At 59.1% G+C, this 27877-nt stretch overlaps 1 protein-coding gene across 1 annotated transcript; it reads right to left on the reverse strand.

Annotated features, from left to right (window-relative positions):
* Positions 1 to 211: 211 nt before the first annotated feature.
* Positions 212 to 27772, reverse strand: LOC119101678 (nascent polypeptide-associated complex subunit alpha, muscle-specific form). Its single transcript, XM_037225092.1, has 10 exons — positions 27693 to 27772; positions 12740 to 12808; positions 9037 to 9149; positions 8534 to 8629; positions 7761 to 7942; positions 7245 to 7354; positions 2578 to 2760; positions 2125 to 2243; positions 608 to 1811; positions 212 to 231 (listed from the first exon to the last, which is right to left on the reverse strand). The coding sequence occupies exons 1-10, from the start codon at positions 27736 to 27738 to the stop codon at positions 212 to 214; spliced, it is 2142 nt and encodes a 713-aa protein (XP_037080987.1). The 5' UTR covers positions 27739 to 27772.
* Positions 27773 to 27877: the final 105 nt, after the last annotated feature.

The following is a 27877-nucleotide window of genomic DNA, read 5'->3' on the forward strand; positions in this document are numbered from 1 at the left end:
TTCCAGCCGCTGGCGCTCCTGCTCCTCGCGCTCCTGCTCCTCCTGGCGACGGCGCTCCAGCTCCGCCTGGCGCTCGGCCTCCTCACGGGCGCGGCGTCGCTTCTCTGCCAGGGCGGCGCGCGCCGCCGCCTCGCTGGTGTAGCCCGCCCGACGCCGCTCGCCAGCGCCATCTGCTGCCGGCGGCGTGAAGGGCGCCCAGTCAGTCGCGACCTCACCACCTGCCGAGGCGCCCTAACGCCGCCGAGGCGTGTACAGGACCCACCGGACACGCCTTCCACGTGATTGAAATTAGAACGGGACCAAGCTAGCCGGCGATCTATCCGCTGTAGTCGACACAAGACTTTTACTAAACTCAAGCAAAATTCTTAATCAAATAATAGGTCAAAACTGAAGATGAATTGAGTTCTGACTTGAACCTCTCGATATGTACCGTGACATTCAAACAGAATGGGTAGTTATCGGAGGAGTGCAAATGTTACGCACTTCCCACCAACAACGAAAACAAAAATACTTTGATTATGAAACCCAGCACAACTGACAGTTAAAAATCGCATATAACGCGGAGCACTCGGGCCGACGCGCTGGCCTGCTCGGCGCGGTGCCTCACCTTGCGACTCCTGCGCGCCTTCCGCCGGCGGCTGGGCGGGCTGCACCGCGGCAGGGCTGGCCGGAGGCTGACTAGCTGCCTCCACCGCCGCTGGAGGGACGGCTGGAACCGCCGCTGGAAGGACGGCCGGAACCGCCGCTGGAAGAGCTGCCGGCTCCTCGCCGCCTAGACCGGACGGCGGGGTCGACTCCACCGGCGCGGCAGGGGCCTCACTCTCCGGCTCTGGGACGGCGGCTGCACTGGACGGCGTCGCACCAGAGGCGGCGACGGAAGGCTCCAAGTCTGCGGCCGCCGCACACGGCTCGGCTGCCGCCGGCTCCGCTGACAGCACTGGCCCCACGTGTGCTGGAGCGGCAGGCTCGACGGCCGCCGCACACAGCTCGGCTTCCGCCGGCTCCGCTGGCGGCACTGGCCCGTGTGCTGGGGCGGCAGGCTCGACGGCCGCCGCACACGGCTCGGCTTCCGCCGGTTCCGCTGGCGGCACTGGCCCCACGTGTGCTGGAGCGGCAGCCTCGACGGCCGCCGCACACGGCTCGGCTTCCGCCGGCTCCGCTGGCGGCACTGGCCCCACATGTGCTGGAGCGGCAGCCTCGACGGCCGCCGCCTCCGACGGCTGCAGGGACGGCACCGGCTCGGCCGGCGGCGCGGACGGCACTGGCTCCACCGCTGGCGGCGACGGCGGCGGGACCGCGGCCGGCTCTGGAATGACTAGCTTGGCGGTGGCGGCTGCCGGAGCCGCGTCGACGGCCGCGTCCTGAGGAGCCGGCTGTGTCGGCGCAGTTTCAACGACAGCAGCCGGCATGCTCGCCTCACTGTCCGCGGTCTGCGAGACAGAAACCGCCATGGGCTTCTCTTCCGCCTGCGAATGGACACCAGCCGCCGCGGCCGGCTGCTCCGCTGCCTTTTCCGTAGCACCGGGGCCAGTCGGCGGTGGGGACGGCTCGGCGTCGCCGGCGGCACCCGACGCGGCAGGCGCGACCGCCGGCTCGGCCGACGGCGTCACATCATTGGTCTGGGAGGGCGGACCGACCGCGGCCGCGTCGCCCGCCACCTGGGCACTGTTCTGGGATGGCGGCCTGGCCGCCACGGCGCCGGGCCCCTTCTCAGCTTGAGCCCCGGGCGGCTCAGACACCACATCCTGCAGCGGCGGCGCCACCTCAACCGCCGGAGACGGCTGTGGTGTGTTGGACTTGGAGCGCAGCTTCTGCGACAGCGGACGCCAAGGATAACAGACGCAGGCTGTGATGGTGAAACAGTTTGACCGACCATACCTTGGCTAAGACTTGCAACAACATAAAAAAGAACTCTGCGCCGCACCCAAATCAAACCTAAGGGCTCACCATTTAGCAGACGTACTTCAAAGCGCACAAAGATCCAGGTTACATAAGTTTTTCAGAGCCGCGCATCGGCCGCGACACAGGCGCCCGATGTGAAGCCGTGGCCCAGCTCTGAGACGAGCGGCCGGGCCCTACTGACGTGGCGCCGGTGGTGGCAGCGCGCGCGGCGCGTCAACTCACCCTCTTCTTGGCGTCGTCGGCCTTGACCTGGGCGGGGGTGCGGCGCGGCGGCACTGCCGGCGCCGGCCTGCTGTGACTGGAGAGCGGGCGGCGGCCCTCCGTCGGCGTCCGTGCTGCAGCTGTGCACAGACCAGCCGCCGGTCAGGGCACGGGCGCCGACCCGTTCGAGCCGCGCACACGGCCGCCACCGGCCAGCCGTCACACAGAGCTACTGCGCAGGCGTGCGGTAGTGGAGGTTAGGGAACGACAATGCCCCGCCGTGCGGGCGCAGACGTGCAGCAGATCTGGGGGTGTCACCCCTCACTCACAACTGAGCATACGACTACGTTTGCCACGTCGTGCCTGCCCGACACAGCCCGTGTGCCGTCGCGGACACTTGGGTGACAGGGCGGCAGCGGACTTGGCCCAGCTGCTCCCGCTGCCCCCCGTTCAGCGAGCCGCATCGCCGCGTACCGTCCGTGTCGGTGCGGGCGGCGTGTCCGGCCGCCCTGGACGGGATGCCGGCGATGCTGACGGGTCTCTGGCGGCGCGGCGAGGCGCGGCTTCGCAGCGCCACGCCGCCGCCGCCGCTGCTCTGCTGTGAGAGCGCAGAGGTCGGCCGCGACGGCGAGGTGGGCGTGGTCGGGACGCCGGCTCCTGACGACATGCCGGGGGGGGGGGGGGGCGCGTCAGCCGGCGAGGCGGCGGCGGACACGGGCACACGGGGGCGGCGACGAGCGGACTGAAGCGGCGGACCGCTGGTTCAACAGACCGGAGTCAGAGGGCAGAGTCGATGCAGTCAGAGGAGGGAGACTTTCCGATCACACCAACTACGTTCACGCCACCGCCAGTGGGGCGTAGCAAGACTGGGGAGGGGTCAATCATGTATAAATTACGCGCACAGTACAAACGGTGGTCGAACGTCAAACAGAGACGCAAGACAATTCTACGCTTAATTAAGGCGATGTTCAGTGACAGCTGCAATGCAAGTCATGCACAGGCCGTGCACGTGAATGCTTTCGGTTGGCGCGCGTGCCCAAAATGCACATCTAAACGCCAGCCAGCCAGCCAGCTTCTAACGCTCTTTCGACACATCACACCAGGGCAAAAGCTCGATCAAATCGGCCCCAGCCAACCATCCAGCATGACGCAAACACACCACGCATGCGCAGCAGCGTGCGGTCAGTGCAGATTCAGGCCACAAAGTTACCTTTGGGCGCCTGGGGGACTCGTGGCGCTCCTTGAGAGCGTCGACCGACGCTACACAGAGAGGGAGAGAGCGACCTAGCCTAGTCGGACAACACCGGCGACCCCGTCCGGAGACGCCACCACGGCCGTCACATCCCGCCGATGCGGGGTCGCATCGGCCTAGCTGCTGGCTGATGACTGATGTGAAGACACGTGCCTACACGTTTGAGATGTTCTATATATTTAAAGTCATGTCTTTTTTGGTCGGTCACGCTTTACTCCATTCATGTCACATCCCGTCAGTCGGAGCGCCGCTGTAAGAGGTTAAGGCTGCGCTGAACGCCGGCAACAGCCGTCACTCCGTGCCTCTCCCGCTCACAGAGGCAGTCAAGTGACACCGATGCCTCTAGCGGCTTAAAGGAGGCTATATCCCGTTTTGTCTGTCAACAGTGACCGGCGTCAACCGGACGCCTGAGTCGCCACCCACCGCCCAACGGTCTGTTTGTACTGAGCCCTCGGCCGACCGTATCCGCATAGTCCCTCACCCCTCTCCGGCAGCCAGTGTCGGACATTACGACCAGCGCGTCGTGCCGATGTCGTCGTCAGAGCCTCCCACGCACCAACACCATCGTCAGTGGGTCCGTCGCTGCATTCAACCCCCGTTTATGAACAAACAAGCTCTGACGCGCCGGTGGTAACGACGATGATTTAAGCTTGAAGGTGCGCCACCTGCCCTGGTCGTATGACGCCCATTTACGTCGTGCCAGTCCGTCCCCTCGGCCTGTCTCCCCCTATACGCGTCTTCACGTCCGCACGTCTGTCCGCCCGTCTCTCCTCCCGCCGGTCATCGCCTCACTCACCGTTGCCGTCCGGCTGCTGCTGTGTGCCGGAGGCGGCGGCGGCGGCGGCGACGCCCGACTGGCGGCCCTCGCGGACGGCGCAGCGCAGCTGCTCGGTGCGCGTGGGCCGCGACGGCGAGAGGCGCGCCGCGCCGGCCGCGCCCCGCCGAGGTCCGGCCGCCAGATGCGTCATGCTCTTGGACATGCTTTTGGCGGGCGTGGCCTCGTGCACGGGCGACAGCGGCGCCGGCGGCCGCGGCCGCGCCAGCTGGTCCAGCCGCGTCATCGAGACGGCTTTACCTGGAGGGCGGCGGCGCGCCGGCGGCGGCGGGTCGCGGTACGAGCCGCCCGGCACGGTCGGCGTCAGGTCGGAGCGCAGACGGCGCGCCGACGGTGGCTCCTCTGAAAGCCGCACATGGAGCGCCGTCACCGGCCGGCCCGCTCCCCCACGTCGCTCCGTTCCGGCCCGGCGCGCAGCGACGGCGCCGCCAGACAGCGTTACTCGTGCCAGTGGTGGAGGCGTTACTCGCGTGGTATCGGCGGTATGGCAAACGCGCTCGTGATCGAAAGCTGGATGCTGAAGACGATTGTCAAACACACCCTCTCTGGCAATCCGCTCTTACTCGGTCGGAGATTTATCATGCTGGAGGCAGGACGTCTTCTTCCTTGGCCGCGGAAAAACAGACGATAAGATGGTTATTCTGTACAGTGAAGCAGTGAGATACAGAAATTAATGATCGGTGTGGAGAATCAGCAATGTTAGAAGCAGTAAATTGACGCCGCTGGTCTAGTATGCCACAGCGCACAGCACGGCCGCTTAATGGCGCCGTAATATCGAAGACCCACGCAGCACGCAGCTGAAGCCCACTCGTTTCCCGTCGCTACGCAAGCTACACAAACTACAGGCCTGAATGGACTAAGACGTTTACGAGACGAGTGCTGATAGGCGACAAATGCTATCAGCCAGAACCACCATAACAAAAAATAGGAGGTTCAAACCGGGAGATGGCAGAACACCTCTGGCAGCCACTCGAGGAGATCAGGTGCCACAATGCGATGCACAACACCAACAAAGAGCTTATGGAAGCGTGCAAGGCCGGAAGGCCCAGCCGGCGAGGCGGACTTGTGCCGGGCGCGGCGGACGGCCAGCGACGGAGCAGGGCCGGGCAGACGGACGGACCAACAGCGGGGCACGGCCGCACCAGCGGGCTGGGTCACCCGTCCGCTGGAGCGGTCACACAGGGCGGACGGACCGACAGCGAGGCAGGCTGCGCTAGCGGGCTGGGTCACCCGTCCGCTGGAGCGGTCACACAGGGCGGACGGACCAACAGCGGGGCAGGGCCGCACCAGCGGGCTGGGTCATCCGTCCGCTGGAGCGGTCACACAGGGCGGACGGACCAACAGTGAGGCAGGCCGCGCTAGCCGGCTGGGTCACCCGTCCGCTGGAGCGGTCACACGGGGCGGACGGACCAGCGGCAGGGCAGGCCGCGCTAGCCGGCTGGGTCACCCGTCCCTGCAGGGCGGTCGCGCAGGGTGGACGGCAGACCGCGGCCGGCGGGTGGACGGTCCAGCGAGGCCAGTTGAGGGAGACTTCGGGAGCCGCCACAGGGGCGCAGAAATGGGCGACTGCTGACGGGCGGCACGGAACATGTACGATTTTCTCCGCCCTCAGGGAAATACGCGTCATCTTTGAGCTTTGAAGAAACCGTGGATGAACGGGATGGCCCGCACAGATCAGCAATGAGGTCAAGAGGACTCATATGCTGTCCGCGAAGTCGAGTAAGAGGGCTTTCAATGGATGTACATATCGTAACGCCCATTTCGACTACCGTCGCAATGCTCTTTATGTCGCGAACTATTCGCAAGAAATATTTGGCGAATTATTAGTTTTACAAGGCTTATAAAATTCAGGCACAAACTAATGCATGTAGCACCAAACCTACCAAATGCGTTAAAGCCGACGTAACAATAAACTAACGCGCGAACACGATACATTAGTTCTATGGCATTGCACTCTTTGGTAGAACGCCCCCCCCCCCCCTCTCACGACCACGTGCTACCAGCGTATGGTTTTGTCGTACCTCGCAGCAGTCAGTACGAGGGACTGGGAAACTGAACGGCAAGAGATGCTGAACGCGCTCTTCAACCCCAAGTTATAAGCCAGGTCTATCCTGAAGCGTTCGGAAGTTTCACAGCTAGGCGGCGAAGCCCACTTTAATACAAACAATAAACATAAGTTGTACACGACAGCACAGAGTGAAAAAACAGACGGGAGAAAAGAGCCAAACGCCGGGATGAGCCTCGATATTTAGAGCTGTGAGATCTTGGTTGTCTAATGCCAGCCGGTCCACTGTAAGCGCGGCGCCGGCTCAGCGGCGCTAGGTCGTTGTTATCGCGTTATCGCCGGCGGGGAGCCTCAGCGACAGCAGGCGGTCAGCTATCCGGTCGGGTCTCGGCCGGGTTGAGCGAGGACCAGCGGCGGCCCCATGCGGCAGACGAACACCAGCGGCGTACGGCGCGAGCCACGGACGGCACGGGGAGCGGGGAGCGGGGAGCGGGGAGCGGGGAGCGGGGAGCAGGGAGCGGAGCGGCGACAGACGGCCAGGCGAGAGACATGCAGGCCGACCCGGTCACTCACCAGCCAGCTGCTGCCCGGCCGGGCTCGGCGCCTCGGCCCGGCCCGCCGGCGTAAAGTCGTCACGGAACTCCCAGCTCTGGAGGCGGGGACCCGAGGGGGTGCGCGGGGCGGGGGGCGTCACATCGGACCAGTCAAACACGCGGTGCAGGGAGGCGGAGGTGCGCAGCGCTGAAACACCAGACCACGGGCGTGAGGCGGTGCGCCGGAGCTGCCGGCCAGCGCGGCGCCCCGCGCCGGCCGGCCGGCCGCCCCAGCGCCGTGCCGCCGACGGCGTGCGGCGGCCCGAGCATGGTGACACAGTGTGACGGCCGTGCTGTGGCTCCGGTGGCCGCGGCGGCCGCCGCGGTGTGTGCTCCCGGATGCACCCGCTTGCGACAGTGGCGCGCCCCAGCCCCAGCCGGCGACAGTGCGCCGGCGGCAAGGCACGGCACTCCCCGGCCGGCGCCGCGTGCGAGACCCGCTCGGCCGGTGCTCACCGTCGCCCCGAAGGCGGGCGGCGGCCGCCGGCGCCGCAGACAGCGGCCGCCTGCCGTCTGGCCGCGCCGCCGCGTCGCCGGCGCCGTCCACCTGTGTTGTCGATGTCGACCTGCCGACGGGGCGGCGTCAGCCAGGCCGCGGGGACGGACCAGCGGCGACACTGGGCACGGCTGAGCCCGGCGCACAGAGGCCGTCCCATGTGGCTGCAGGCTCTCTCTATACGTGTTGCCCACTTCGGACGACCAAACGGAACACGCACGCACTAACAGAACAGCATCGATCATAATAAAACAGGCCACAGTTGGTTTCCACCCGAATGGTTATAACCCAGTAAATCGCATCCCACCGCGACGGCATGGGTCGCCACGAAATACGGTGCTTATGCGCGCACCAATCACCACCCACAGCATGCGCATGCGCGCTCTGCTGACCAACAGTCGGGCTCCTGTCCACAGCCGCCTCCTCGGAGCGTGTCCGCTCCTTTGCCACAGCGGGCAGAGCTCCGCGGTGCTGACCTCTTGCCCATGTCGGGCTCTGGCTCCCAACGCGGCGTCGAGCTGCCGAATCCGAGCAGGATCTGACTGTCGCGGTGGCGACGGCGCGTCTCCAGCATGGCCTCGCGCTCCAGGTTACGGCGCATGATGCCGGCGCGCCGCTCGGCGTCCAGCTGTTCCAACTGCCGGCGCCGGTCCTCCACCTGCCGGCGCCGGTCGCGGCCCGTCAGCACTCGGCAGCTCGCGCCGGCCGCAGCGGCATCAGCTGGACCGTCAGCTGGACCACCGAACCATCCGCTGGATCATCAGCTGATCACCGAACGACCAGCTGGACCATCAGCTGGACCGTAGGCTGAGCCATCGAACTCAAGCGACCATGCACACACTACCATGCGGCCATGCACTACATTGGCGGCCATGCACACACTACCATGCTGGCTCCTGCGGCCGCTAAGTGTGCCAATGTACTTGACTGAGGTACACACCAGCGCGTCGGCCTGACCCCGTCCCGGTGTGCACCAAAAGCGCGGCAAACAGCCAAGACGATGGAAAGCCCAATCTCGTGTACTGGCGACACGTCACATGAAACAAAACGGCTATTGCTTTTGTTCAAGCACATTTGACCATACAATACAGTACAGACCTTAACGATAGACCATGCCTTGAATAACTGCAAACGCAGAAGCCAGCGCTTCCCCAACTAGGTCGTGCGCATACGCGCGCACCGCCGGCGGTCCCGCGCCGGCACCGACACCTGTCACGGCGGCAGAAGGGAGGGGGAGAGCGGACCCTACCTGAGATCGGCGCTCCTGCTCCTTTAGCCGCAACTCGTCGTACCGGCGCCGCCGCTCGCGCTCCGCCTGCTCACGCTGTCGGACAGCCTGCTCGTCCTGGCAGCGCAGAGGCGGGTCAAGCGGCGGCAGGGGCGGCGCAAGCCAGGCGGCGACGGCGGGGGGGGGGGACGAAGCAGCGGCTGGCGGGCGAACGGACCACGTGGCGCCTCACGCACGGGCGGCGTGTTAGTTCTGACGGCCACAGTGAAGCGACAACACCACACACACCAGGGCTCGTCCCGTGGGAGCGACGGTGACGACGCGGCCGGCTGAGACAGCGGCCGGCTGAGACAGCGGCGCTCACCGCAGTTCTCAGCTCAAACCCTTCCGCGTGTCGGACGAACGGCGACCAGCGACACGCACGGCTGCACGAGCGCGCTCCAGCGCGTGGGAGACACAACACACAGCCAGCGGGACGCAGGAGCGGACGTAACCGCAGAGCGACGGCCGGCGGCGACGCTCACCTGGCGCGCGAGGATCTCTTTCTTGCGCTGCACCTCCTCCAGCTGCAGCTGTTTGAACAGGCGGACTCGTTCCTCCCTCTCCTTGTGGGAGAGGCCAGTCGAGTCGGCGCCATCTGCCGGCAGTCCGAGGATCACCGGCGTCAGGGCGGCTGGTACCTGCCTGCCCGCACTCCCACACTCCATCGCGGCGAGGCGGGCCCGCTGCACGGTCGGCCGCCGCCCACGGACCCCACAGTCACCGTCGCCAGACGGCCGGTCGGGCCACTCGCCGGCCGAGACGCCCGCCCCGCCGCCCGCACGACCCGACACGGGCCGGCGCGACACCGCACTCACCTGCAGTTGGCTGTGAGCAGGACGACAGGTGGGGGCGGCCCGGGGGGCCCGAGGTGTGCACAACTGAGCTTTAAGATGAGAGGTGATTAAAGTGATGCACGCTGAGCACATGTGGCCAAACGGCAGAGCTGCACGACCCTCCCCCTCCCCCATATCCCGTCAACAGAGGCCAGGACGTCGCCAAATCAGTCTGCTAAGCCGCCCGCCCCAACCTGACCGGGTCTGGCTTATCAACAATACTAACCGACTTATGCGGGACCAGCGTTTCACATGTCACGCCGAACGGATTTGGTCCGCCCGCAACCTGCCAAGTTCACGCACGCACGCACGCACGCACGCACGCACGCACGCACGCACGCACGCACGCACGCACGCACGCACGCACGCACGCACGCACGCACGCACGCACGCACGCACGCACGCACGCACGCACGCACGCACGCACGCACGCACGCACGCACGCACGCACGCACGCACGCACGCACGCACGCACACACACACACACACACACACACACACACACACACACACACACACACACACACACACACACACACACACACACACCACACACACACACACACACACACACACACACACACACACACACACACACGTCCAGCCACTGAGCGCGCTCCATCGGGCCGGCTCAGCCCCGTTGACAGGGCGCCGTGCCGGGTCGCGACCGTTCCGGTACGACGCCGGCTTGTTAGTCAACTCCACAAACAGAAGACCAGACAAGTGTTAGTCGGCGCGTCAGGGAGGTCATCGGAATGCCATCGCATGGGGGCACTCCTACGTGCGTTACCGGGTGGCCAGCGGTCGCCTCCATTGCCAAATGATCGTTTTACATGCCATCGTGTACGCGAGATTAAAGCAAGCAGAGAGCCATGCGGACAAATGCCGGTACGCCACAGCACTCGTCGGCTACGGGATGACTCATCAAAACAGCTGATGCCACCGCAGTCCAGCTGGCGGTACAGGCGAACGTTGGGTTATGGGCAGCTACTGACTCGTCGCCGGTAGCTGTGCCCGGCGACGAAGCGCCACACGCGGTGTTTGTCAGTAACGGTACTTAATCACGACGAGCCGCCGGGCAGCCGGGCAGGCAAACGGCCGACACGCGGTACCTGCGGAGACGGCGGCCGGGGGCCCCTCCTCCTCCACCTGGGCCTCAGCCTCAGCCGGCCATTGGTGCAGCGCTTCCTGCACGTTGCGACTCGACTGCTGGTGGTATGGCTGGTCTGCCGACAGGCGCGACACGCACCGGTACTGGCAGCCGTGGACACGTACGCGACAGCGGCGCTTCTAGGCAAGACCGTTCTCGCATCCCCCCCCCCCCCCCCACCCCCACCCCCGGCCAGACTGCCCCCCCCTCCCCACCCGAGCCAGACTGCCCCCGGATCAGCCCAGAATGCGGTGCATACGACTACACCGCACACGCAAACGCCCCCGCACGCTCGCACCGCGGCGCCACTACCTGGCAACACTAAAAGGCCACCCCACCGTCGACTCTGGCCTCCCGACTTCCGGCGCGCACACGTTGCACGCAGCTGCGCTCCGTTGGTGGCATCCGCCGTCCCCGCATCGTCAGCCGAGCCCGCGCATCGCACCCGATTAACAACTGATGCGACACCCCAGCCAGGCCCGCGCGTCGCACCTGATTAACAATTGATGCGACACCCCAGCCAGGCACAGTCACCGCCGCCAACATCACATAACGGCTAATTCCTGTCCTGCCAGGGGGCGGAGGCAACCACCGGAGAGGCCTGCTGTCCGAACGGCAGATCCACAGCACCTTTTTAAAACGAGCCCATTGAACCCATTGAACCTAGGCTACCCCGTCCACGGAGCTTGCCCGAATCAATACAGCCTAAGCAGGTGCTGGGCGCCGCTGCCTGGGCCAAAGGTCGCTCGGCTGCCAGTGGCAATCCAGTATCCCGTACTTCAGCCATTTCGACGCACCAACCAAATGGAAGAACTGACGTCCGCTCCCAGCCAGCCTACTGAACAGCCTTAGTGAGACTTGCTTGCGTAAAAGCGCATTCGTTGCCCTGTTTTGCTGCACAATGCATCTCCACTAACCGACGTGCCGTCCTACGTGGCAGCATAAACTAAGACAACACAAGTGGTCACGTGTTCACAAGACTTGGATCATTGCGCACCATAACACCCGTTGGGCACATCGACCGGCCGCGCACCATGACACCCATCGGGCACATCGACCGGATCCAATGACCGGCACCACCGCCGCCTCAGTGCAGACCCAAATAGCCGAAAACTTTCCCACAACTCGCGCAGCTTTCCGCTGACTTTCGACCCTTCCCAAACAAAACGGCGCAACAAGTCACGACCCGATATGATCGGTGCCCACGGAGCACAATGAGGCGCGGCCCGCTGGCGTCATGGAGGCTGCAGACAGCGGTCTCCGAGACCCTTGCTCTCATCACGCTGACCGCATTCCCGACCGGGGTTAGCCGTAATGGGTGAGCCCCCATCACCGCACCGAAGGTACGCCCCATCCCCAGCCCCAACCCATCGCCTCCGGCGCGGCCGCGTTCCACCGTAACGACTCAAGACTACCCACATCACCACAAATGAAACAACAAGTGGTAACAGCCGCTCTAGTTTGCGACCAATGCTTCTGCACATCACAGCCGTGAACAGCGAAAAACAGGACGACGTACAGAACGGAATGGCCCCCAGTCGGCTGCGGCCGGTCACCAGCTCCGAGCTCGACCGCGCCCTCTGGTGGCGGGCAGCTGAAGGCCTCCTCCCCCCCCCCCCCTTCCCTGCGCAAGCGCCACGCCGCCCATCGCCAGGTGACAGACGGCCTAGCCAAGCTCGCCCTCAACCGTACAGACCGGCGCTCGATAGACGGGCTGGAGCCGGTCGGCCTACGGTCGCCGGTACACTCGCTCCCGCGCCGCTCGCTGCCGGCTGCAGACGGACAGACGACCCTGCACTACCGGCTGAACAGACCGCGCGTTGGGACGCACGCGGGCGGCACACGCAATGGCGCTTCCCGTGTGCGAATGCGCCAGTTGATTGCGCGACCAGTACAGAACGCGGCGGCCGACTCGCCGTACCACAGCACAGCGGGCTCACGATAAGCACCCGCAGCGACTACGGCAGACACTCTGCGGTGGCCAGCGAGAGGGCTAACACGGGGCGAGGAACGCCCAGGCCGAAGATCCCGTCACGCGGCCGCGTCCGCGCCCTCCGGCCAGGCGCGGGTCGAGGCTGCACGCCACCGCCGGCCTGTGTCGGCGCGGCCGCGCGGTGAGGGAGACCCGGCACGACCGGGCGCCGGCTGGCCCCACTGTGGCGGCGCTCAGTGGCCGCACCACAGCCTCAGCCGCGCACCCACCTCTGTGCCGGGTGTAGACGGAGCTGGTGACGGCTGGCTGCGGCCGCGGCGCTGGCACCTCTCCGCTCCCTGCGAACAGCGGCGGGTCGGTCAGCAGCGGGCCGGTCAGCGGCGGGACTCCGGACAGCAGCGGGCCGGTCAGCAGCGGGCCGGTCAGCGGTGGGCCGGCGCTCCACGCCCCGGACGCCCCGCCAGCGGCTGCTGACACCTGCGCCGCTAGGGCCGGCGCTCGATGTCAGTAGCGGGCGTGTTTCCGCTTCGGGGGCATCGATTGTGCAGCCAGCACACCACAACGCGAACAAACACGGCGTGAGTCACCAACCCGCTCGCTCCCAGGCGCGTACATTATGCATGTCCGGCGTGATAGCGTTCGGTGAGAGGTCTCCGATAATGCAGCGCGTGGGAGTTGGTGGGATGCCAGCCAGGCTACCGGCGGGTACAGTCGCACACGGCCGAAATCCAACAGAATTACGACGGAAATGGACAGGTCGTCCTCAAGGTCATGCGACGCCATTTCATAGTGCCGGTTCCGCTAATTTATCAATTAGTGTCGAGCACGGATGTCACATGCGCCACGCGTGACTGCCGCGCTACTTCGCACCGGTCCGTGAATCGGAGGCGCGACCCGTCGCCCAACCTACAGACACGAGGTCTCGCGCACCGACGCCCGTCCTAACAGCTCCAGCGATCAGCATCGCCGAGTGCGACACGGAGCTTCTCGTCTGGAAAACAAGGCGGCGTGAATCTCCCAATCCGCCGCCGGACCGCTGGCCGCCGCCGACCCCAAACGAAGCTGGAGCGGGGGCGCGCCGCCCCACCTGTGAAATTCGCGCGCTTCCTGCGCGTACGCCTGGGTTCACCGGGGAAGAGGTGCATCGAGGGTGGGCGGCGTCGCAGCGGCGGGGCGACAGGCAACTGCGGCCCGCACCCGCGGCTGCTCGGTGCGAAGCTGCCGCCCCGGCCTGCAGCGCCCGGCACGACACGCTGTCGCGCGCCCGACTCGGCTGAGCCCGGCCCGACACGGACCGGACCGGACCATGACGACTTGGAGCCGATCAGGACAGGCAGGACCGGCAGGACAGGACAGGGCGACTCCGCTCACCGCCGCATCCGCCATGGATCGGTTGTGCCGGTGTCAACATGCCGCCGTCGCCGCCGCCAGCGGAAAACAGCCTGTCCGGTCACGCCGGCCGGACGGCCGCCGAGAATCGATGTCGGGTGGCCGCCGCTGTTGTGTGGCGCCGCGGCGGCCGGGCCGACCGGCGGCGACGGGTAACAAGAGGCAGCCGGGTACGGCTCGGCGCCGCCGCCGCACCAGGTCCGGGGGGCGACAGGTGAAGTCGGACGGCGCTACGTCCTGGCCGGCCTCACTAGTCACCAGTTGTCCTATCTTGTGACCACTGGACGGCCGCAGCCACTGCCTCACATCGTCGCAGACTCATTAATCGGCCACGTCAAGCCCGTTAGCACCCGGACCGGCTCCGTTAATGGCGCGGCGGCCAGTGCACACGGCGCCCGTGGGTGGTGCACTGAGCCGTGCCGGCGCTGCCGCCGCCGCTGGCGGTCCAGCTGGCCGGCCGCCGCCGCCGCCGCCGCTGCTCCGGCCGCCGTCTAATCGATGGCCGCCTGCTCATCTGGGCCGCCGGCAGTGATGCTGACGCGGCGGCGTCACGCGCTCGCGCGCGCGCGCCGCCGCCGCCGCCGCCGCAGTCGGCCGTCGGCCCTGGCGTGACCTTGCCGCAGTGGCACGCTGCCGGCGGGCGCCTGAGGCGAGGAAGAGAGAGGACGCACCAGCCGACGGCCGCGCTCCGAGCCGACGCTTCAGATGGGGTCGCCTGAGACACCAAGCTCTGGAGTGATCCCCGACCGAGTGCACGTCACAGGAGCTGGGCTCTGCGCCCACGCCTGAGGACTGCGTCCCACGGACGCCACACTCGTGGCCTGACTCTCGACAGCGATGGCCTGTCCAGGACACTGAGCTTCAGCCCAGCTTTGAATAGGGAGTGGCTGCACCCGAAAGCGGCTTCCGGACCCGGTCTGGAGACTCGGAATCCGCGAGCGCCCGCTCGCCCCTGCGTTAGGCGGCAGCCGGCGCGCCTGCACTCGCCGCGTCGGGCGTCGGTGGCAGACACGCCGTTATCGGACGGTTACGCGGTCGCGGCCGGGGGTCGACGGCCGCCGCTCGCCACCTGCGGCACAACAGACGCGGCGGCACCGCGGCCCCGGCCCCGGTCGCAGAGCCCGGTCCGCCGGGCAGGGGCGTGACGGGCGCGGGCTGACGGGACCGGCCGCAGCGCCGCCCGCAGTCAGGTCAGCGCCGCCTGACCTCCGAGCGGGCCCGTCTGACTGACCCGCTACGGTCAGGCCAGCGTACCTCGCGCTGAGACCCGAAGTCACAGACCGGTCGCAGCCACCATTCGGAGCCCACGTCCGTCGGTTCCCCAGCCGTCGCTCGCCGCAGCCGGCGGCCATTCCCAGGGCGCTGACCACGCGACCGGCCGCAGCGACGCCACAGCGCGCCGGCGTGGGTCGGCGGGTGCGCCCCACGTCCTCGGCCGGGCGGGAGAGGTCCCAGCCTGACCACGGCGGGCGGTGCCGCGCAGACGGCCGTTGGAGCCGGGCCGGCGCAAATGGTGCCCCGGGACCGGCCGTGCAGCCGTGAGACGGCAGAGTGGGCCGGTGACGCGGCCAGCCGGCGCCGGCCGCCATCGAGGTCGGCAGCGCTCAGACACGTGGCCGGAATCAATCGCGGCGAGGCGCCAGTCGGGGCCCGTCCCAGCGGCCGGACGGAGGTGGCACAGGGCGGGAGCAGAGGCCAAGCAAGGCGGCACCAAGGTCAACACCCGTCGCCGCAGACGGTGACCGGGCCGAGTGGCCGGTGCGCGTGGGCGAGCCGGGCTGGCTGAGGCGGCGCACGGCCCTGGCCACGGCCCGGCCTGGTCCGGCCAACACCCGGCCCGTTGGCGTGGGCAGACGGGCATCCGCCTCCGCGTCATCGCCCCGGCAGTCCACCCAGAGGCAGGCGTCTGGCCAGTCCGTCCAGAGGGGACGGCCCGGCATAGGTGGTGGCGCGTCCGCCCACGACCTTGCGCGCACGGTCGTGGCTTCGAACCCGACCACCGGCCTGGCGTCCATCGGCGTGAGAGAATACGCCGCTCCACCGCCGGAGGCGATGGAGGCATCGGTCCGCCCCAACAATTACTCATGTCCGTACAGACGTCACCCGAGCGTCGTTCGTGACATCTTCTCACGTTTAACTTGGGGAAATTGCGTCCCAGACCCGGCACATTCCCGCGTATCTGACCCAGCACGGGTCGTGCAAGTAAACATATCCGGCCGACTATATCAGGATGACCTCAGGGATCTCCAGTACCGACAGATAGCACGGAGCTGTTTGTTCGGAACTGTGGCCTAGCTACGAAACTCATATGGTTGATGGGCAGTTCTCGCGAGGGGTCTAGCACTGACTGCACGCAGGCAGACAATTCAATGGCACACAACTGTGCCAAAATGCAACCAATTTCCTACGCAAGCCCTATCCGGCTGGGAGACGGTTTCTAATGCTTCTCCCGAAACACTGAGTGTGATATAATTGGCTTTCGGCTGGGTAGGTTTCTGACCTGTTATGGTGTGGCCTCAGAGCTTCAGCCTCTTACCTTGACAAGTCACGGTGCTATGACATCGTTCTCAAAAGTCAGACAGATGAAATATAACAACACTTTTAATACTGACCCCGTTTGTCTCGCAAGAAACGGTGCACCCAAAACCAATGTCATGGCGAGTCCGGGAATAATGTTTTCTGACTTCACACCATCCTCTCCAAAAACAATCGTGGACCTTGGAAATGAGCCAGCTCCACTCTACGAGATGCCGAGGACTGTACAGACAACGAACATGTGCCTTGACCCCGTTCAACCCGACCTGATGGGCGAACCATGGGGGGTCGCCTGAAATGGCCGCACACAAGCTGTGGATCATATGCATGATCACCAGGGGTGTCAATTTTTGCAAACTTTTGGGGGCCGAGCCGAAGGTCCGACAACCCACCCCCTCCACATTTTTCCCATTGGATTTACCCCATTTTACCTCGATAAAACGCAATACAAGTTTTTAACCGTTGCATAATCTCTAAAAGTCTTTAATTTATGCAGTGTAGGAGTCATACAAGGTTGGATCTAGGGCGCAGGCACTGAACACACGCGTCTCTTCTGATCGGCACGTGAAGGCGCCCCTTTACATGCCACCTAAGGGCGCCGATGGCGCTCTTCTATGGCGGTCATGGGAAGCGACACGCATTTTGGTCGTGGGGGACGGGCCGGGGTTAGCCATGCAGGACTTAGGCCATCCCCATATTCCAGAGCTTTTCACTTTTAACCTCACAAACCATTGCGTGTCTTATGGCACTAGGTATGTGAAGTTTACTGCATCGTTTATCCGTTCAACTCTTACGATTTGTATATCGTGGTGACAGTAACCATGATTTTGTGTTATGCGAGTGGTACGAGACGCCACCTCGCAGACAGATCAAAGAAAATAGTATTTGTGCTATGACCACCTTTCACTCACTTTTTTGTAATATTCCAGCCGAAAACATTGGGCGGGCCAAGCCAACATTGGGGGGGGGGGGGGGCAACCCAACATTGAGCGGCCAGGGCCCTCACAAAAGAATACAAATCAACACTCGTGATGACCATCTTTTTATGCTTTTGTTCCAGCATATAGGGTGCGCTTAGTGTCGAACAAACCAAACCATTTATGTTGCCAAGAGGGGCGAAACCTCACGTCAGTCCAGAAGGCGCACGCGGGATGAGCGGGCGGAAGGTAGCATAGCGAGGTGCATGCTACCCAATATTTCATTTCCATGCAACGAATACAACATCAATTTTGTTAAAGATAGTGGATATCATGAGATATCCTCACTGTTTCAATTTATAGTTGGGATGTTAGAATATCATGTTGTTTTCTCCCATACTAAGGCTGTGAAGGACTCCATTGTGCTGCAGCTTTGTTGGCAGACGAAATTATTACTCCGATAGGCTCTGAAAACGTGCACTTGATCATGGAGCCGAACTCCGGACCTCGTCCCAATGCAACTAACCAACTACCCACTAATGCTGCCCAATATCACGAGGCGCGCGCGCACGGCCGCAGAGCGCGATGCTTATAACAGACAACGCCAGTTAGATTCCAATTCTTAGAAAATCGTTTCTAATTTACGTGTCATACGCTACGTTTAATTTACATTCACGTATTTACGTTCATGAAAGGAAACACCGCCTGTCTTCGTGCGGACACAAAATGTCGCCGACTTCCACCAAAGGCGCAACCGGTACTGAGACCGTGGCCCTTCAAAGTATCCCAAACAAAGCGCGCTGGGGGCATCGGCACGGTGCCCCACACGAACCAGCGTCAGAGGGCCGGCGAGGTCACTAACCGTCCGCTCCGGCCAGCCAGGGGCAGCACTGCTCGGCGCCCGTCCCGGCCCCGGCCCCGGTCCCGGTCTCGGTCTCGGGCCCGTCCGCGCTCGTCAGAGGCGCCGAGCACGGCATCACCACCGGCCGCCCGCCCGCTCCGTCACCGACTGACAGCGGCGACGGCGGCGGCGGCCCGCACCGGTGCGCCGCGCCTCGCCGCGACACCGACGGCGGTCGCGGTGAAGCGGTGGTGGCCGACGCCGCGGGACCGCCAGAGGTGGCGGCACAACCGCGGATCAGCTGATCATCAAAGGGAGCAGCCCATGCCTCGTGCCAGCCGACTCGTGGAAGCGCGTCCTCCTTCATCCTAACAGCCGATCATACTGGCCACAGCTACAAGCGCTGAGGCCTACACAGCAAAGTTCGAGGTGAGCGACTGCGGATATGTCAAAACACAAGCCCAGCAGGTCAGATGCCACGGACGGTGGGCTGCGACGCACCAGAGACGGTGTCGGGCGTCGCCGTCTCCTCGGCACCGGCGCTGCCGACGCTGTGACGGGCGTCGCCGTCTCCCCAGCACCGGCGCTGCCGACGCTGTGACGGGCGTCGGCAGATCGATCGGGGCGCGCGAGGGTGACGCCACCAACAGCTGCCGGCCGACCCGCACCCCACACCGCATCGCAGCGCTGCCGTGGCCGCGTCCAGCCCCACACTGTTGTGGTGGCCGTGTCCAGCCCCACACTGCTGCCGTGTCCGTGTCCAGCCCCACACTGTTACGGCGGCCGTGTCCAGCCCCTCATTGTTACGGTGGCCGTGTCCAGCCCCACAATGTTGCCGTGGCCGTGTCCAGCCCCCCACACTGTTACGGTGGCCGTGTCCAGCCTCACACTCTTGCGGTGGCCGCGTCCAGCTCCACACCGCTGCCCCTACTGCAGGCCTCGTGATCACTGCCCACCGCCCCCGCTACTGTACCCACACAGAAATAGCTGGGGATACATCATATTTACTGTACGGTGAACAGCGGATGTTCGCGTTCTTCGAAAAATATTGAGGACCATTAGGTCTTGGTTGATTTTCAAAAACATCAAGGCAGTGGTGAGATATGTTGAATCTGTTACCCAATGGCAGGAACATATTTCCCACAGATGCTAGAAGAGCAAAATAAAATACACCAATGTGGGAGACGATATATTGTGAATGAGCGGGAAACGTCGTCAGGAAGAGGACAATGTTTGCATTGCCTCCCTCGCAAGACTGGTAGAAACCACGCGCGATTGTCACTCATGGTTTCCATCACCTGGTGATACAACGTTGTCTTGCATGCGTGGGATCTTGAAAGACCGATTAGAGTAATATGTGACACTGACCTCATAACACTGCGCCCCACTCATGAACGGAAAAACTACGGTTTGTGGCAGGCTACAAAAATGCAAAACATCTTCCATGGCAACGAAGAACGCCCTCAACAAAAGCAGAAATATACTGTCGGAGAGCGTCAACCCCACAAAATAAACTACACTGGCGTGACTGCTAGTCTCAGACAATGTCCAACCATGCACTTACGGAAGGAGGCACCGAGGACACGTGCGCGTACACACAACGCCACACTCGCAGGAAACACGTTAGTCATATAACACCATCACTAACGCCACCATAGCGCTTAGCACAGACCATAGGCGCATCAACACACGTGAAACAACGTACATCAAAGACATTACGCCGATCAGCAACATACAACAGAAACAACTCAAGCAACTAACACCGAGCCACAGCGACTAGTAATACCAATCCCTCCCCACCCTTAATACAGCCACGGAACTAGTGATTTGTTAACTTGGTACAGAAAGAGTGTAGAAGCTTATTGAGCTTTGAGTATCTGCTCTGTGGCTGCATGCTTATTGCGCATTATTCGTCTGGAAAATGATCATTGAACTGATGTAAGGCTTGCAAAAATAGTTGAAGCTTGGTGATGTTCTGTATCACTGTACCCAAAAATTATAAACACGCCATGCGAAGGCTAGAAACAGTATCCCAGGTCATGTGCCCTGCATTTGTTTTCATGTGTAACCAGCAAGGCATGCGAGAAAACCTGATTCCGGCATATCCCCAATTCATCCATCCCAAATTCACAATTTGAATCCGGCAAGCCTATTTTTACACAACTTCCCAACCTCACGACGGCCAGTTCGTCCAGCGATCAGCGGCTAGCATACTGGCCAAGAGCCAACCTTATTACAATTCCTGAATGCCAGTGTCTGGGCTCAGATGCTTGCTGATGCGTCTTCTGCAGACAGCACAACATGGCAGCTTGCATACTACAAAACCCAAATGTTTGTTGGCAGTGCTTGTCACTTATTATCACCATTACTAACTCATACAACACATATCCATACATATATATATATATATATATATATATATATATATATATATATATATATATAAAATGACAACATTAAATTTCAAACATGTCTTCAGGGAGGACTGCTTAGTAGGAAATACCAAAATGTATCACAAAAGTTGTTCACAAATGGGCTTCCTATGCCCCATGTTCTTTCAAAACCTTGGAGGCAGAGCTTGAAGCCAACTTGTAGAGCCCCCTGCCACTGCATAGGAAACTACACACCTAATATATTGAAGTTGGTCAAAAAAATGGCATCCATACACATGGTTCACAGCCCAGCACTGACCTACACTCCATACTCGTCCCATCCATATTCATAGGTGTGCATGGTGCACTATAGTTATTGAGGCTGGGGGGCCTGACCTGATTGTGAACAAGCAGCCTTGAAACATTCTTTAAGTGAATTATGCACCTAAATAAAATACATTCTGCAATGCCAGGCTTGAGCAAAACTAGTCAAGGGCATTCTAGGTAGGGAAAATTTTGATGGTTGTTCCACCAATATGCACATTGCATAAATCAAACACTTTATCCCTCACCCATCCAGCATTCCACACAACTCTAAACATCCATTTAAGGTGTGCATTGTACTTTTCCAGGTCATGTCCAGTGCTGCTAAATCAAAATTTTGTCACTTTATTTATCATATGTCAGCCTTATCTGACATAGATGTGCAAGAAAAACAAATTCAGACAGAATCTAAATAGGTCCTATTCAAGACCTTAAGTTTACAGTTATAAGAATGACAATTCATATTGCTACCTATTTGACATTTGACATCTTAACCTATAACAGCATGCCACCAGTCTGGGTAAAGCAGCACTGCAAGGGGCATTGAACCATATGTATTGTGCAGAATGTCTGCTTGGTAGAAAGGCAAGGAAAAACTAGTAAAACCTGGTGCATCTCACTATTCTGGTATTAACATAATGGCTACATTTCTTCTATGGAGAAAAGAACAATACAGGACCTAATAACAATATATTTACTTTACAATGCAAAAAGCATACCACTAAAAGTTATAGAGGACCATCCCATTCCAGTGACATCACAGATGCATGGTCAGCCACCTGAAGAAACATCAGAAATAACTTATTTGGCTAATTTAGTTTAAACAGCAAATGTTATCAAACAATGTCACTGAATCTTCCTAATGACTCAATATACATAGCATGGTGAGTACACAAGTAGGAGCTACATTTAGCTGGTGGTGCATTCCACACAGGGAAAATTAAGCAGGAAGTTATTACCTCAAACTAGCCATCAACCGACATTTTCCATTTGTGTTTGACAAGTATGAAAGATAACCTCTGATTTTCTATCATATGCATCTTGTGTTAACAGCAGCCATAGCTGGGATTGAAAAATTTAAGTGTTGGTCACATGCTGAAAATTACGGTAATTTTTTACTTGGGTACCTGTATGGCCGACGGAGGGAAGAGCTACGCTAGCTGCAGGGTTTCGAGTATTGTCGTGCGGGGCAAAAGCTGTGAGGCATCAGCTAACATTGTGACGTCACTGAAAGTGGTTTTGCATCGATCGGGATCGGGGTTCTCTCGGGCCGACTGAAGGCCATAAGGCTTTTGCTTGTGATATGGTGTCACTGGTATTCGGCTGGGTATGTGACGTCACTGGTCGTGAGTGTATAAGGCTCTTTTGGGTCCACTGAATGCCGTAATGCATCAGCTGGCCATGTGTCGTCACTGGTATTCGATTGAACATCAGGCGCGGCCGGCCTCGTTCCATCTTTACTTTTCGTACCTGTCTGCCGCAAGCATTTGCGTGCCGCATAAAGGTTTGACCGAATTACCCCAATGTGTGACGTCCCTAATCATCACTTCATACAAGTGCACTTAGGCCTCACGACCACGGTGTGTCGTGGTCCGCGAAGTATCACCGGATAGCGTGACGTCACTGGTATTCGAATAAAAACTGGGCGCAACAGGTTGTGCTTCATTTTTACCTTTGTACTTGTCTACTGCAAGCATTGGCGTGCTGGATGAAAGCTGCCGAACCACCTGAGTGTGTGACATCACTGGCCATGAGTTCCAACGGTGCTTTTCGGCCAACTGAAGACCACAAGGTGTCAGCTAACGACGTCACTGCTATACGACTGTAAGACGTCAATGGCCGTGGGTTTCCACGGGCCCTATAGGACCGACGAAATGCCGTTAGGCATCAGCTGGCGATATGACGTCACTGGTATTTGGCTGAACATCAGGCAACAGGCCATGCTCCATTTATACCTTTCGTACATGTCTGCTGCAAGTATTGGCGGATTTTTTGTGCGGCCAACTGAAGACCATAAAGCATCAGCTAACGATGTGACGTCGCTGGCACTCGACTGTGCGTGTCGCTGGTCATGAGGTTTTACGGCCTCTTTTGGGGGGACGAAAGGTCATACGGCAATGACTGAAGATGTGACGTCACTGGTATTCGAATGAACTTCGGGCGCGACAGACCATGTTCCACCTTTATCTTTGGTACCTGTCCATTGCAAGCATTGCCGTGGAAGGCTCTGCCAAATTACCTAAGTGTGTACGTCACTGACCATTAATTTGCACACTCTTTTGAGCCTACTATAGGCCACAAGGCATCAGCTGACGATATGATGTCACTTGGTTTCGACTAGACATCATGCGCAACAGGCCATGCTCCATCTAAGCCATGTTTCGTCTGTACCTTTCGCACCTATCTACTGCAAGTATTCGCGCGACACAGGGGCTCTGCCGAATTACCTGAGCGTGTGGTGTAACTAGTTATGAGTTAACGCGGGTTTACTCTGGCTGACTGAAGGACATCAAGCATCAGCTGACGATATGACGTCACTGGTATTCGACTAAACTTCAGGCGCGACAGGCCATGTTCCATCTTTACCTTTCGTACCTGTCTCTTGGAAGTATGGGCGTGCTGAATGAAGGCTCTGTCGAGTCTCCTGAAGTAGTAACGTCACTGGTCAAGAGCTTTTTACGGGACCTTTTGTACCCCCCAAACGGTATAATGCATCAGCTGATGATATGACGTCACTGGTGTCCGACTTAACATCAGGCGCGACAGGCCATGTTCTATCTTTACCTTTCGTACCCGTCTATTACAAGTATTGACGTGCTGAATGAAGGCTCTGTCGAGTCTCCTGGGTGTGTAACGTTACTGGTCATGAGTTTTTTCTGGCTCCTTGGAACCCTCTATAGGGAAAAATGCATCAGTTGACGACATGATGTCAATGGTGTTCGACTTAACATGAGGCGTAACAGGTCATGTTCCATCTTTGCCTTTCGTACCTGTAAAGTATTGGTGCGTTAAATGATGGCTCCGCCGAGTCACCTGAGTGTGCGACGTCACTGGTCATGAATTTTTACCGACTATTTTTGGCTGAGCGAAAGCCATAAGGCATCAGCTAACGAAATGACGTCACTGGTAATCCACTGAGTGTGTGACGTCACTGGTCATGAGCTTTTACGGGCCCTTTTTGGCCGAGTTCAGGTCATTAGGCATCAGATAACGTTATGGCGTCACTTGTATTCGAATTAACATCAGTTGCAATAAGCCATGTTTCATCTTTACCTTTCGCACCTGCCTACTTCAAGTATTCGTGCGCTACAAAAAGGCTCTGTCGATTCGCCCTGAGCGTGTGGTGTAACTGGCCATGAGTTTGTGCAGGTTTACTCGGGCTGACTGACGGACATCAAGCATCAGCTGACGATATGACGTCACTGGTAATCGACTAAACTCCAGACGAATCATCTGAGTGGGTGACGTCGCTGGTCATGAGTTCATACGGATTCACTTGGACCGCCCAAGGCTACAAAGCAACACCTCCCGTGAAGCATCACAGGATGATATGTCGTCACTGTTATTCGACGTAACATCAGGTCCAACATGCCACGTACTTTCTTTACCTTTTGTACTTGTTTATTAAAGGTATTGACGTGCTGAATGAAGGCTCCGTCGAATCTCCTGAGTGTGTGACGTCACTGGTCACGAGTTTTTACGGGCTCCTTTGAACCCATTTAGGTTATAATTCATCAGCTGACGACATGACGTTACTGGTGCTCGACCTAAACATCAGGCGCAACAGGTCATGCTCCATATTTGCCTTTCGTACCTGGCTGCTACAAATATTCGCGTGCTATATGAAGGCTCCGCCGAATCATCTGAGTATGTGACGTCACTGATCATCAGTTGGTAGGAGGTCACTTGGCCACCTACGGCTACGGAGTTCCGCAGCAGAGGTGGGAGATGCACCATAGTTAAGCACACTAATTTTATTGTGCGCACCATTAAGTAACAACTTCAAACGCAACGGGCTGTTTCAACGACTAAAATTTTGAACAAACGTAAACACAAAACAAAGGTGATCCCAGCCCACAAACCGACGTATATGCAAAGCTATTCCGCCCGACATCACAGGATGCGCCCCTGAGCAGCTACGGTCCGGAATGCCCTGATGGCTAAATAATAATCAAGGGCGCCGCCTAGCGGCCATAAGTCTGGGCCACAGCCCGAATATCAGTGACGTCATATGGTCAGGTGATGCTTGATGTCCTTCAGTCAGCCCGAGTAAGCCCCGCGTAAACTCATGACCAGTTACACCACATGCTCAGGTGATTCGGCAGAGCCTTTATGTAGCGCGCGAATACTTGCAGTATAGAGGTGCGAAAGGCAAAGATGGAACATGACCTGTTGCGCCTGAGATTAAGTCAAATACCAGTGATGTCATATCGTCAACTGATGTCTTGTACCCTATAGGTACAAAAAAGCAGCCCGTAAAGAACTCATGACCAGTGACATTACACACTCAGGAGATTTCACAGAGCTTTCCTTAAGCATGTCAATGCTTACGATAGACAGGTACGAAAGGTAAAGACGAACATGGCCTGTCGCGCCTGGTGTTAAGTTGAATACCAGTGACGTCACATCGCCAGATGATGCTTGATGTCCTTCAGTCAGCCCGGGTAAACCCGCGTAAACTCATAACCAGTCACACCCACACGCTCAGGTGATTGGGCAGAGCCTTTATGTGGCGCGCGAATACTTGCAGTAGATAGGTGCGGAAGGTAAAAATGAAACATGACATATTGTATCTGATGCTTAATTGAATACCAGTGACGTCATATCGTTACCTGATGCCCTAATGGCCTTAAGTCGGCCCAAAAAGGCGCGGGAAAACTCATGACCAATGGCGTCACACACTTGGTGGATTACCAGTGACGACATATCGTTAGATGATGCCTAATGGCTTTCCCGGCCAACAATAGCCTGTAAAAAACTCATGATGACGCACTCAGGTGATTCGGCAGAGCCATCATTAGGCTCGCCAATACTTTAACAGGTGCGAAAGGCAAAGATGGAACATGACATGTTGTGCCTGATGCTAAGTCGAACACCAGTGACATCATATCGTCAACTGAAGCATTATACCATATAGGGGGTTGAAAAGAGCCCGTAAGAACTCTTAACCAATGACGTGATATAACACGCGAATGCTTGCAGTAGACAGGTATGAAAGGTAAAGATGGAACATGGCCTGTTGAGCCTGATGTTGAGTCGAATACCAGTGACGTCATATCATGCCGCGATGCTTTACAGGATATGATGCTTTGTTGCATTGGGCTGCCCAAGTGAACCTGTATAAACTCATGACCAGTGACGTCACGCACTCAGATGGTTCAGCATCACCTTGATATAGCACGCGAATGCTTGCAGTAACAGGTACGAAAGGCAAAGATAGAGCATGGCCTGTTGCGCATGACACCTAGACGAAAACCGGTGACGTCATATGGTCAGCTGATGTGGTATGGCTTACAGTGGGTTCAAAACCGTCTATACAAATTAATGGTTAGTGACGTTACAACACTCAGGTAATTCGGCAGACCCTTCCTTCAGCATTCAAATACTTGCAATGGACAGGTACCAAAGGTAAAGATGGAGCATGGCCATGGCCGCCTGAATTGTATTCGGATACCAGTGACGGCACATCTTCAGTTAATGTAGTATGACCTTTCGTCGGCCCAAAAGAGGCCGTAAAATCTGATCACAAGTGACATCACACACAGTCGAATGCCAGTGACGTCACATCATTAGGCTATGCTTTACGGCCCTCAGTTGGCCCCCAAAGATCCATAAAAAATGCATGACCAGTGACGTCACACACTCACGTGATTTGGTAGCTTTTATTCATCACGCCAGTGCTTTCAGTAGACAGGTACGAAGCTAAAAATGAACCTTGACCTGTTGCGACCAATATTTAGTCGAATATCACTGACGTCACGATACCCAGTGATATTTCACGGAACATGATACACCGCGGCCGTGGGGCCTAAGTGCACTCGTATCAAGTGGTGATTGGTGACGTCACACATTCAGGTGATTCGGTCAAGCTTTTATTCGGCACGCAAATGCTTGCAGCAGACAGGTACGAAAGGTAAAGATGGAATAAGGCCCGTTGCGCCTGATGTTTCATTGAATACCAGCGACGACATATCGTCAGGTGATGCTTTACGGCATTCATTGCACCCAAAAGAACCCTAAAGCCTCACAACCAGTGACGTCACATATCCAGTCGAATACCAGTGACATCATATCGCTAGCAAATGCCTTGTAGCCTTCAGTCGGCCCAAAAGAACCCAGATCGATGCAAACCCATTTTCAGTGACGTCACTACGTCGGCTGATACCTAACAGCATTTCTCCATCATGGCAGTAAAGGAACCCTGCAGCCAGCGTAGCTCTCTCCCCACCGTCGGCAATACAGGTACCCAAGTAAAAAAAAGCCAAAATTACACCACATTCTCTCCTTGGCACAGATTATCTGCCATAGTTGCAGTGCAGAGTGCAGATACTAAAAAGTTTCCGGCATTTCAGATAATTCTCTTAAATCCTCCGCTGGCTGACTGCACCCTGACACACAAAAGAACATGTCTTAACGAAAAAATTACCAGCCAAATAGGGAACACGGGGCCCATAGCTCATGAAGCAAGATGCGCCAGCAATGCCGCCAATGAGTTGCGCACTTTCGTCACCCTATGCAAAACATATGCGACCGTGACAAGCATCCACACAAAACCAAAATACTTTTAAGCCTGTGTATCTCCCCGAAAACGCTGACACAACGTGAGAAAATCGACCAGACTTACCAATTTGTCGGTGGGAACCAGCGGGAGGTGCCATTGGTTCATCCATGTTTGTCTGCTCGGCCACACATCGGTGCGGTTGCCGTAGACATCAATCGGAAATGTATTGCTACCAAATGCAGTCTGTATTATGTCATTGGGTAGCAGTCTACCTCCGCAGATTGTAATCATTGAGTATCACGATCACA

The sequence above is a fragment of the Pollicipes pollicipes genome, unplaced genomic scaffold (assembly GCF_011947565.3).
Source record: "Pollicipes pollicipes isolate AB1234 unplaced genomic scaffold, Ppol_2.1 Scaffold_4881;HRSCAF=5763_pilon_pilon_pilon, whole genome shotgun sequence".
Taxonomy (NCBI): Eukaryota; Metazoa; Arthropoda; class Thecostraca; order Pollicipedomorpha; family Pollicipedidae; genus Pollicipes; species Pollicipes pollicipes.

Excerpts from the sequence above, each read along its gene's own strand:
- LOC119101678 (XM_037225092.1), bottom strand. The coding sequence starts at position 27,738 with ATGGATGAACCAATGGCACCTCCCGCTGGTTCCCACCGACAAATTG. Across the intron at positions 8,630-9,036 it reads AAGAGATCCTCGCGCGCCAG|GACGAGCAGGCTGTCCGACA; the intron begins GTGAGCGTCGCC and ends CTGCGCTGCCAG. Across the intron at positions 1,812-2,124 it reads CCGACGACGCCAAGAAGAGG|AAGCTGCGCTCCAAGTCCAA; the intron begins GTGAGTTGACGC and ends CCGCTGTCGCAG.